The 12,798-nt window shown below is 39.3% G+C and overlaps 1 protein-coding gene across 2 annotated transcripts in view; it reads left to right on the forward strand.

The window, feature by feature from the left end:
- Positions 1 to 12,798, forward strand: part of tenm4 (teneurin transmembrane protein 4) — a 138,611-nt gene that overhangs the window by 87,059 nt on the left and 38,754 nt on the right. For both annotated transcript variants that reach the window (XM_026293025.1, XM_026293035.1), the window contains 3 exons: positions 4,772 to 4,918; positions 5,767 to 5,983; positions 10,327 to 10,446. In XM_026293025.1, coding sequence (XP_026148810.1) covers positions 4,772 to 4,918; positions 5,767 to 5,983; positions 10,327 to 10,446 — 484 coding nt within the window. The remainder of the gene's footprint in view (positions 1 to 4,771; positions 4,919 to 5,766; positions 5,984 to 10,326; positions 10,447 to 12,798) is intronic.

The following is a 12,798-nucleotide window of genomic DNA, read 5'->3' on the forward strand; positions in this document are numbered from 1 at the left end:
TGGTGGGGGGACTCCGTGTGTGTATGTGTGAGTATGTTTAGAAGGAGTCTTGGAGGGGTCAACAAAGGCGTAGGCTGTCTGTCTGCCTGTGTGTGTATGAAACGCTGGGTTTGAGGGGAAGGCTCCTATTGGAGAAAAGAGGGAAAAGCATGCTTAATTGAATTTGTGCAACTTGGTAAAGCATGAACAGGTTTACTCAAGGATCTGAGGCTTGCCTTCATGCATTTTAATGTGGGAATGTGCTAAGGTGTCCTTTCATTTTCCTCACCCTTTTCCTCATCTCTTTCTTTGCTCCCTTTCCATTTACTATTAATTTCAAATGCTGACATATGAGTCATTGTGAGCAGGTCAACCACCACTTTCAGCTGTATGTTTATACTGACAATTGTTCTTCTGTAAACACTTGCAAAAGTTGTGTTTTCAAGACCCTGACTTAATGCTAAGAGCTCACTTGAAAAACGGGGCTCATTTAAACCTAAAGAAAAGTTTTAACAGAGTTTTCATTGTGTAGTAATTTCATGTTGAATGTTTTGTATTCCAGCAGTGGTTCACTGGTTGATCGTGTTGGCTCTTTTATTTTTGTTACAATCATTTAAAGGAGCCACTAGACCTTTTCAGTGTATGCAACTTCTTATACTGAAAATGTGCTTTCCATGCCTTTGCTGTTTGTTTTTTCTTTCCTGAAAAGATGGCATTCCAGTTGTGAGCATTTGTTTTGTCATGAGGAGCTCTCGACTGCAGTAATTTGTAAATACAAGCAACAACAGACACATCCAAGCTGTTACCGTAAGCAGTAGTTGACCTCTCGTTTTCAGTGCCCACAGCAAAAGGGATGGCATAAAGCTATTTTATGTTGATAGATGCTCTAAGGTTTGACAGTTTCATTGTTGAAGTGTAACTTAAACTCATTAAGACAAGTGCTTTAATGTAGTTAGCTTAATGAGATTTCACGTCCAGACTGTCAAACCAATTCTAGACATTAGAGGAAACCATCCAGAGGATATGCTATACGATGCCTGCTTTGCAAGATTCATTGTGTTTTGGTGCTGCATCTGTACTCTTCTCTGCTACTCTTCTCGCTTCTTTCTTTTTTTAATTTCTTGGTCTCATTGGTAGAAACTAACTAACTACTTTTACGTGTATTCCACCAGCATACCAGTGTATACCATTTTGAAATATTTCTATTTTGTATTTTCAATACCTTTCTTTCTACAATATACTTCAGAGGGAAATATTTTTCTCCATTAGTTGTAGTTGAAGGTTAATATGAAATATGTGACAGTCACATAAAATATTATGCATTTCTATGTATTAAAAAGAAGAAATATATCTTTAAAATAAAAGATCCACATTGACCAGCGTTATATTAATAGTATTTGTGAGAGTAGTATATATAAAGATCCACCACTGGTTTTTTGACAGTTGGGGCCCAACATGGCAGGTCATTCATTATCACTCTATGGTCCAACCACTGATGCATCACAGAGGAAGTGGAAACACAATGGCCATCTTGTCCCTCATTGCCACATTATGTCAATGAACAGACATTTGCAACTCCCAGACATTTGAATCTCAGCAGAGAGATGGGACAAAAGCTGAGAATACTAGTGTTAAAGGTGAAAACTTTATTCTGTTTTCATATAGATGATTTTTCTCACAGTATTCTTATGCATATCTTGGAGCTGAGCTGCTTGAGTACAGACCCTGACTCTGTGAATGTTTCATATGCTGGCCTTACATTATTGATGTGCCTTTTATAAGTGCCATATTGAGATCCCCACTCCCTCAACAAGAATATTTCTGTGTCGTCCCTTAAGAAGCCAAGGATTTCAATTTAAATCAATTTTCATTATTGAGAGTTTTGCATTGGCCTTAAAGCCCCATGTCGTGGAGCACAGGAGGTCCGATTTGTGACCGACGCTGCCAAAGCCCCTGGTGACCTTATCAGCTATAGAGATGTTTCACGATTAAAATCCCCTTTTGTCCTTACATCCTGGCCTCCTGCATGATATTGCATGAGAGATTTAAAGGTGGTAATGTGTGCATCAATCATAGTGCTTTTGAAATGCTCCCCTGAGATATTCTGCTTATCCCAGTAGTTGATAAATGGGGAGATATTGAATCTGAATCACTTTTTTACTCTTTCTCTCACTCTTTCTTTTCCTTTTCTCTGTGTTCCACATCTTCCCTGACTTGTTCTGCATCTCCATCCCTGTCCCTCTGTACTGGATTGCATTTGTTATGTTGCTTGTAATGCATGATTTTGCTTTATTGCTGCACTTTTCCTTTTTATTTTCTTGTAAACTAACACCTTGCCTTGCTGTCTTATCATGGAAGTGGCACTGTTCAAACTTCCCTTATATGTCCTGTCTTTTATCTCCCAAGCTCACTATCTGGATAAGGTAGTGAAAGGTATGGCATTCCTCCTTCCTTCTATTTTGCCCTCCTCCCATTATATCTCCAGCCAGCATTAACAAATCATACACACACACCATGCCCTTCCTCTACATTGACATATGCAAATACTATGCACCTCTTGTTACCCCAGACAACTCATTCTAAAGATCCCCGCCTCCCATCAACTTTTTGCCATATTGTCACACAGTAATCTCCACTTAGCACTTTCACACCTGGTGAGTCAAGTTGTGCTGCTTCCTTGACATACTGAATATTTGGTTTTTGTGCAGCCTCGCTTTCTCAATAGGGGGATGTTGGGAAAAGGGCTTCATAACCTGTACCATGCATTATGGATGAGTGTGCAGCTGTGAGCAGGAGCTGATAGGTGCTGAGGCCGCATCCTCTCTAATTAAACGAGTTCATGGTCTGGTTGGTGCAGGACAAGCAGGGGGTGGAGGCTCTGCAGCAATCCTGCTTCTCTGCCTTCAGAACACTCTCTCATTCTCAGTGTGTCCTTGGTAATGGACCACCTGGCATGAGAGTGGCTGCCAGAGGAGTCCTTCGAACACTTGCAACCTCACGTTTGGAGCTGTTTCAGGCAGGCTTGGGCAGGGCTCTGCAGGGGCTCCTCACTGAAAGGGCTGCCAATTAGGTTGAACTTTTGCCAACAGAGAGCGAATCTTTATTTATCTTTGTAATAAACATTCGGAGCTTACTAATCATCTGTCTCCACTGGTCTAACCAGAGTTGTTTTGTCCATTTACTCAATGAAAGGACAGCTAATGCCCAAACGTGTCTAGGGGCAAGAGACTCTCTAATGGCATTAGCCTTCAATAGTGAGTCCCTTTCTTCAGGGAAGCAAGAAGCAAATTGAGACAGGATTATATATTTTTCCAACAATTTTTAATACCAAAATTTATTCCTCATTTATTCAATAATCTGTATGCTGGTCGCTCCTTTTATTTACTTTTACTGACTTAGATGCTTAGGATGCCCTTCACAGTTCTATAAAAACTGCCCTGTTTTGTGATTCAGTTCTTGAACATAACAGAAAATATAGACAGCATGGCTAAATGTAAATGTCCATGTAATAAGAAACTGTTGAATCTTATGTGCTGTAGTTGGTTTCTATATTCGATGAACATGAAATCAGAAAGGAATCAGAAAAGGGTTAGGTATATTAATTGACAGTATTTTCCAGTATTGTTCCAATAAATTGAAAATTTTGTTTTGGTGGTGAAACTTATTGGAAAATCACCATTTATAGTATAAGACATAAATGTGGAATATTTTGTCTAAATATGGGTTGTCTATTGTTGATGCTTCTACCTTTTCTCTACTTAAGTACTAGTTCTTTGTTTCTTTCTCATTACTTCATTCAACTGAGATTTCTCCCTTTAATACACATCTCCATTTTCTCCACACACATTTCACTTCCTTTCTTGCTCTGTCCTTATTCCACTCCTGTTCTCCCTGTCTGATGAAAGAGCATTGAGACAGCCACCCTAGACTCTTTAGCTGATAAAATGGGTCAGCTTAGCATTCCCTCCATCAAGGCAGCTTGCTAACAACACCAATGGTGTCAGACTTGCATGTTTTGAGATGCTACCTCTGCCTCTGCTTCAGTGAGGAGGGGGCACAAATCATAAGGTAGTAGATAGATGCCAAATAGCTCTAGAAAAATGGACAAGACAGTCCTGTGATCTGTGCCCTTGTGAAGCCCTATCCAGAGAGAAACAGAAGAATGGTTTAACCTGTCATTCTGCTCCAGCCTGCTTTTAGCTCCACTGGGGTCATGTACCTGGGAACATAGTGAGCACAAGCAAGGCCTCCCCTGCACAGTGCTCCTGAGCACATGCAAAAAAATGTGTTTTGCATTCTGCTTTTCCTAATGATAAAACATATAATTTCCATGAAGTACAAATTTCTAAGAAGAATCTGGAGACAGTTTATCAAATAAGAGACCAAATAATGATATAGACCTTTTTGTTTTTTGCAGTAGTAGTAAAGTAATGCTATAATCATTATGCCGGCCAAACTTGTATAAAAATTCTGTATAGCACAAATACAGGAGACCAATCCACTACAGTAATGAGTGGATATTGATTTAGAAGATCCCTTTTACCCATTTTACTGCAAAGGGAAATTACAACCTCCAGAAAAGGTGTATAAATTAATCAACTTCTGAGGGCCATTGTTGCTCACCTTGCCTGTGTAAAATATTAAAATGATTTTAGACTGAGATCTGTTTAGCCACAACTCATTGTCATCAGAAAACCTTAATTGTTGTTTTTGTTTTATTGTTGTAGTTTACCCATTAAATCTGCTTTATTTTATATTCTGCCAACTCTGTTTGTCCTTTTTTGTTACACAGAGGGCTGTCCTGGTTTGTGCAATGGAAATGGTAGGTGCACTCTGGGTAACAGTGGCTGGTACTGTGTGTGCCAGCTGGGCTGGAGGGGCACTGGCTGTGACACCTCTATGGAAACTGCCTGCAGTGATGTCAAGGACAACGATGGAGGTAAAATCACAACAACACAGAGCATTACCTTCTGACACTGGTCCAGCAACAACAGGGACACTTGAATAGACATGACCTGACTACAGAATGAACTACCTTTGTTCTTGAGTGTATACTGTACCGGCTTTATGTTTCCCAGACTTACTTGTACCCTTATGTAAGTAAGGATGAGGAATGGATTCTAGTCAGTCACCTGGACAACAGGTTTTTAAAACACAGTACCTGGCCTGAGCCCCTGAACATGCACTGGCCCCAGGATGAAGTCCCTGCTCTGCCCTCTAACTAGCCCCAAGCAGAGATAGGCACACACAGAGAGCCAGCCAGGAGGCTGCACAACTCTTGAGCCCAACTGGGAGACGTGACTTCCTTTCTTCCAGACCTCATTTTGGGTTTGAGCTATGCACTAGAATCTCTTATTTATGCAGGGCTGTTTGTCTCCCCATCACTGTGGAGGGACCACAGGGCTCTCAATGGCAAAGACAGGATGGTGCTGGGGATTTGACTGACTCCTGACAGCAGGGTTTATTTTTATCACCCATCTGGCCAGATAGGCCCCTGAACGCAAGGGTAGGGAGTCCAATGACCCACTTAAGCCAAGAAAAGTACATTGCACTACCCTTTCTGTTTTATATTATTTCATCTAAATTACAGATTGAGGACCACAAGCATTGCTAGAGGTGTTCAAAGTGTTCAAATGTCCTCCATCTCTCCAGTTATGTAGTAAAATAACTGTCAAAATTAATAATGACCCAATGACTCAAATATACATGCTTAGTTTGTTTTGCCAGGTGTGTCGACAGGCTGTTGTTTTAATGAAAGTGTCGGTGTGACTGGCTTGACCTTTGCAGATGGCCTGGTCGACTGCATGGATCCAGACTGCTGTCTGCAGGCAACCTGTCACACCACCTCTCTGTGTGTGGGCTCCCCGGACCCTCTGGACATCATCCAGGAGACACAGATGTCCTCTGCACAGAGCAACCTGCGGACTTTCTATGACCGGGTACGCTTCCTGGTGGGCAGGGACAGCACCCACATCGTCCCAGGAGCCAACCCCTTCGATGGCAAGTGAGTGACTTTTGCATTGCTCCCACCAGACACCATGCAGTGTGGTATTCTGTAGCCAGGCGAAAGCAACTATTCTCCTCAGAAAGGATGACAGAGGATATGCTATCAATATTAACTGACATGGCAAAACTGACATCAATATTAACTTTATTTCTCTTTTCACTGAATCATCATTTCCTCCATCAGTTTCTTGTGAGATCATGCTAATTCAGTTGAATCAGTTAAACTGATAATTGCTGTATTTATTATGAGCAAGCATTTTATTTCACCCACTCAGGATTCTTGAATTTGATTGTATCTCTGTACTTTTCTATTGGCTTTACCAGTGATCCAGATTGAATTAGCCTTATAGCTGTCACTGTCTTTTAAGAAATGGAATTCCAGGTGCAAGCACAAATTGTAGTGGTTTTTATTATTAATGTAAGTCAAAAACAAAATTTCTCTGTGAGGGACAGGATACATGAAATTGTGTGGCGTGCATAGCAAACAGGATAATGGATAGATTATGATGGACAAACATAGAATGTGGCAAAAAGTAATTCCTGAGTAAGAAAGACATCTGATATTCATGTATTGTGATTACTTTTACTGTAATCCATCTGAGGCCCACTCCCAAAGGCAGAGCTCATGACACCACAGCTGTGGAATCTGAGATCCTTTTATATCAGCCAGGATGGTTGTCAAAGTCCCATAAGATTTCTGTGCCTCTCTTTTCTTTTGTCTGCTTCTTTTTTCATCTTTAATCACTTCTGAGGCTATGTCACCTTATTTGCATCACGGATGCTTATGGATCTTTCTCATCTTTGCTTATTCTACTTCCGTAATACAGACAGCAATAAAATCATAATTAACTGAGTATAAAGTAACTATACAATATTTAAAATTTTTGTCTCTGGTGATAAAAATGTTTACAATGATATTAAAAACAGTAGACAACTGAAACAAAATTCATAGCATGGAGATGTTATATACTTTTTTTCAAAATGATGGCAGGAGTGGTTTCAGACATCACTATTTTTAGTCCAACAGAGCTCTTACTTTTTTCATGAGTGGAAAATTGATTTCAAAGGTTGCTAGAGCAAGATCTTTTTTTATTTTGTATAATTTGCAACTCAAATCATGTTAATATTAGGTGTGTTGAGATATGCAGGCATTGTGATATTTGCTAAATACATGTAAATACAATTCATATTACTTTATAGTTTATAGTAAAATGTGACTTTATCTCTACACTGTATTTAGTGTTCATCTTTATGTTTTGGAATTACTTGTGGTACAATACTATATGAGACTGTACATACAAAACGTAAGAAGAGTACTTGTAACACACTTCATGACTTTTCACTCATTGACATTTTTCTGAATTTCAAGAACCACTCAACATTTTGCAGTTCTTCACTGGACAGATGAAGAGGCATAGATGGTTGAGTAATACTCCTGTCTCTCACAAGAAGATGCGTCCATAAATAAGTAAAATCAAGAATCCTGAGATGAGCTGTGAGATTGGAGGCCTTGGCTCACCTAAAAATATCAGTGATAATCTATTATTCATGCTTGGTATTCATTCCCCACCCACTGACAGATATGAGCAGTTATGACAGGGGACTCTGGGCTTCAGATGAGCCTTAGAGGCACAGTCACAGCATCTTCCTGATATGCCTTTCCTTGTCATCTGATCATCTCTTTATTGATCCACTAACCACTTCCTCATGCTAGTAGACATGTAGGACTGCTATTTCAGATGTTTTCCACCACAAAGAGCTGCAAAGGTGCCACTGAATAAAGCATTTGCCACTGCATAAAATGTCTCAGCTCTCCACCATGACACATAATACAAGAGACTGCCAAGGCCCAACAGTGGATGCTGACTAGAATAATAAACAGGGACTTTGTCCATAGAGCAATTTGAGCAAAGATTGATAGCTGGCTTATAATAGCAAGGCAGAAGCCATTCGCTTCATTTACAGGCTTGCGCTTTTATTATTTTATTTATAACTCTTCTATTAGCATTAGCCATTAGTGTCAGAAAGTCTCTTGCTTGTTTTCTTCTCAGCATGCTCTATCCCTTTTTGCAGTATTATATGTTGGGTGAGCTAAAAATGTACTATAGTGTTTCCTCATGTTACACTCTTCAGTGTGCTAAGTAACATACAAGCGGGAAAAGCGAGGGCTGCAGTGGCATGCTTATATTTGCACAGTTTACCCTATAATCAAGTAATTTGCATCAGTAATGATGTTTTTGCTTCCGTTGTGATGGTACCATTTATTAGCCTTGTTCATTGAAAGTTCTCTGTACTTAAGTCCGACATGTTTTTTGTTTGTTTGTTTTTTGTGTTTTGCTTGATTTTTGTCTGAAATACTACACAGCAGTGTAGTTTCTTCCCAATTACATAAGGCAAAATATATATTTTTTATTTGTGCCAAATTTATAGCCTAAATGCTGTATGTTGTATGTGTTAGATTTTTTCACCACGTTAAATTTCATTACAATTTTTTCTTCTTTTTTTTTTTTACACACACCCATTTTTGCTGAACATACAGTATGTGGCAAATTAATGTAACAGAATTCTTCATGAGAAATTGCTGTAATTATTTCTGACTTTCTTCTATGGCCATAGCATATCCAAAAAAACATTATTTAGCATCATTTGATCCACACCATCGCTCAGATTAGTCACAGGCCGACTTTCTTCCAGTCGTGATGTCAAATAGACAGTCAGGTCAGAACTGCCTGCTGGAATGAAGGAAGTTCATCATGTAAAAAAGTTAAAAAGTGAAGCAGTGAGGGTTAGCTGCATGCACACATACATGACATACAATTCACCCCAATACTTGCCTGGTCTAAGTCTTGTTATCCTTAATGCTGCCTCTTTAAAGAACCATAAATTAAATGATTTCCTGTTGAGTCTGCTGGTTACACCTATTTATATTTTTTTATAAGATATCCTCACTTTGCTCTGTGGATAAGCTTTTGTAAAGTCCCTTTTGACTTTGTAAATCCTCTTAAAAGTGAAAAGTAAGATCTCATATGATGGGGACAATTCTGCAGTGACTGCTTCACGCTTCCTTTGCTGCTCTTTCTTTCTGTTGTATTTGATGTCAATATTGAAATCATTTGTCTTGACAGCAAGGAATCATCTCACCATTTGATTCACAGAGGCAGGAAAGAGATAGTTCCACTTTCACACCTCCATCAGAAGAAAATGTGGATGATTGCTTCTTCAAACAAGATGCTAAAATAAACTGTCGGCATGAATGATTAATAATAGACAGCCAGGCCAGTACTTGGTTAACTTTAGTAATAATTCTATATAAATGCATCTAGATAGAGCTCGAGCATGCAGAGCAATATCTCCCTGCTTGTTTACAGTGTAGTGGTGGATAGCCAAGGTCTTCTAAAGGAGACCTGCCCTAATTAACATAAAATTGGGTTTCTGGGGACTAGGATAGTGTGGGGTGAATGATCTTGCCTCTGGTAAGGACATGTTGAGGGCAGCTACTAACACGCTAGTGTTAATTGTTTCCGGTATGTGGCAGTGTTTAAGACCCAAATGTATTAAAAATAGCCATGGCCTAATGAAGAAGTGACAGTAAGGCATTTGTTAGGGGACAGAGTTTTTGCAAACGACTACAGAAACAATGACTGACCATGGGCCATGCAAATGATGAGTGTAGAGCTCGATCGGAGAGACATGATACAGCAAGGTCTCAACTCATCAGTTCAGTAAGATTAGGAGGTGAATTTGGATGACTTCCACCTATTGATTGGTGGGGACTGATGATCAGATCTAATTTATGCTGCTGCTAGAGACCTGATGTCAGTCTAGAAATCTGTTGGGCAAGTCTTGGAATCTGCAGTACTATTATTTTCTCTTGCATTTCGTAATGAAAAAGATAAATCCCCTTTTTTAATTAGAGCAAAAACAAAGTAAAGCTTCCTTATCTCATTATCCTTCCATTCTAGAAAGGAAAACTTTTAGAGACATCCTAGGAGGTGCTAGTTTCTTCTGCTTCTGTTCTGGCGGTTTTTTATTGTGTTCATTATTTGCCTTTGGTAACAACAGTATCAGTATTTCTCTATATTTTTCCACTTTACTATTCTTGGCGAATTTCTTTTTCTGCAAGTAAAGTGTTTTTTTTATTATTGTTGTGTTGTGTTGGCTTACTACATTAGTAACACAACAATATACTGTCATGTAATCCTGTATCACCACTAATTTAAATGGTTTATTGCAGGACTATTGATTTGGCTTGTATTTCTTAGGCCTGTGTATACTGTATGAGTTTGATCTAATAATATCCTGTCATTGTAACTATTGTTGGTCCTTCTCACTCCCATACAGCCATGCTTGTGTCATTCGTGGGCAAGTAGTGACCTCAGACGGAACACCGCTGGTCGGAGTCAACATTAGTTTCATCAACAACCCATCCTATGGTTATACAATCACCAGGCCGGATGGAAGGTAAGAGTCCTCTTTTTTTACATTATATACACGCACACACATGTGTGCGCGTGCACACACACACACACACACACACACACACACACACACACACACACACACAGAAACAATGGATTCAGTGCAAATGCCACTAACTGCTACCTAAATATGCTGTACAGAGATGTGAAATGATATTTATATTATTGTCAAATAGTGTTGTTTAGCTGTGGTGAATTCTAATGATGCAAGAGAGAAAACACAGTTGCCGCTGCAAACTGTGCTGCATTGATCTGCTTTGTGCTTTCATTTGGTCCAATTTTGGAGTTCTCGGCTCAATTCCCAGAGAAATCAAACAAAGCCCTTCTGGTATACTCATAAGTTATGCCTCAGTAGCAGCAGGGAGGGGAAAGAATAAAATATGCCTATTCAAAGCAGCTCACTGGGGCTATGAAACATGGTGCAGATGGACATTATTTATTTGACAACTGAAGACTTAAAGAATTAAGTGAAACATTTAAGTTTAGACCATAGACCTACAATTATTCTGTGTTGCATTTAGGTCCTTTCTTGTTGTAGTTTAATAAAACTTTTTTCGCCATTAATGTCAGGGGTGAAAAGATAACCCTAAAACTAGTGCTGTCAGTCAATTAAAAAAATGTAAAAAATGAATCACGATTAATCGCAAATTTAAAATACTAGGATTTACCTGTAACTGTGTTGAAACGAAGAAATTCATGACAAACTAGTTTAAGGGAACAGATCCAAGCTTCCATCTGGAAGCTTTTTATAATGAAACTTGCCATTCAGCAGACCTGGTGTTGTGTCTTCTGCCATCATATTAAGTAACATAGCATTCGCTGTAACTTACCCTTATCACACAATGATTGATATCCATCCGCACTGGGATGATGGCAAGAAGCTGCGGTCAATCTTCATCAAATGATTAATGAGCGTTAAAAAATATTAATGCGTTAAATGTTTAGGTTAATCGCATGTGTTAAAGTGTTAACGTTGACTGCCCTACCTAAAACTAACCTCACCATTCAAAACTACAGCATACTAAATGCGCTGACTGACATAACACATTACCACTCTCTTACTCAGATAATTCCATGTGTCTTCTCCTTCTGCAAGACACTAGAAACCTTGTCAATAAACTCAGAATCTGATTTTTGGAGAAAGATAAATTGTTGTGGTGAAATGTTCTGAGTGGAAAAAGTCTGAGTTCTCTGCGTGGCTTTCTTTGAACAATTCTGTGCCAGCTGATTTGGCACCAGGAGAGTTTCTCAGAGAAATTCAGACAAACACCTCAGACTGATTTCTGTGTTTCTTATAGTGAATGAGAAACACCTTAGAGAAAAAGTTTGGGTAATTTTGTTTCTTCTCTGTCTGGTCTTCTGTTATTTTTTTAATATGGTCTTTGGATCAGATTGCACACCATACAGTACACACTCAACCTCTTATCCCCCATATCTCTCGTCAGTTAGTAAGGCCTTGTGGCAACCAAGCCTCCCTATTACAGCGCAGCATGAACTGGTGTTTGCTCTTCAAGCCCGGCTTCCTCCTGATGCTTTTATCAGTCACTGACACTCTAAAGACCCACATCTTAGCCGCCAGTTTGATCTTGATCATTCTTGCTTCTGCCCATTCCTTCTATCTCCTTGTCAGTCTTCCTAGTTTTACAAAAATCTTTCATCTTTACCTCATCATATCCACTATCCTCATTTATTTCATCTTCTCCCCTTCCCTTCACACTCTTTTTGCTCTTATCTCCCACTGCTGGTAAGTCTTTCTTTTCTGGGTACTACTCTTTTACTTATTTCCTATGCTTACCTTGAGCCCCATCTCCTGTCCTTCCCACCGCACTGGCTTCCCTCATCTCTATTCTTTTCCCATTTATGCGTGTCCCATTTTTCTTATGCATCACTCTGTTTTTCCTTTGCAAAGCTCTATACTCTTTTTTCCCTTCCAGCATATGTGTAAACACTACTCCATCTCCCAGGTTCCCCTGTAAACATGCCCAGTCGCCTGCAACTCCCCTGCAATCACTGTAAACAGGCTCAGTGCAGCGTGAAATCAGAAATGCACCTGTTCAGCCACTTAGAAATGGGAAAGCTGTCTCAACTCATTTTTATGATGTGTTCTTTATTGTCCAAGGGCTTAGTTTTTTTAAATTACCTTTTCCACTATCTTGAAAAGTTTTCTGGACTAAACAAAAGATGTTAGTTTAGTCTCTTTAGAGCTGTGTAGTCATGTTCTAACTGGCTGAGCATTGAAACAGACCTCTTCCCTTTTATGCTTTTCTTCTATAATGAGTAAATGCTGACTTGAATTCCAGCTATTAAATTTTTATGTGCTTGTAAGGTACTCTGT

Source organism: Mastacembelus armatus, chromosome 13 (assembly GCF_900324485.2).
Source record: "Mastacembelus armatus chromosome 13, fMasArm1.2, whole genome shotgun sequence".
NCBI lineage: Eukaryota > Metazoa > Chordata > Actinopteri > Synbranchiformes > Mastacembelidae > Mastacembelus > Mastacembelus armatus.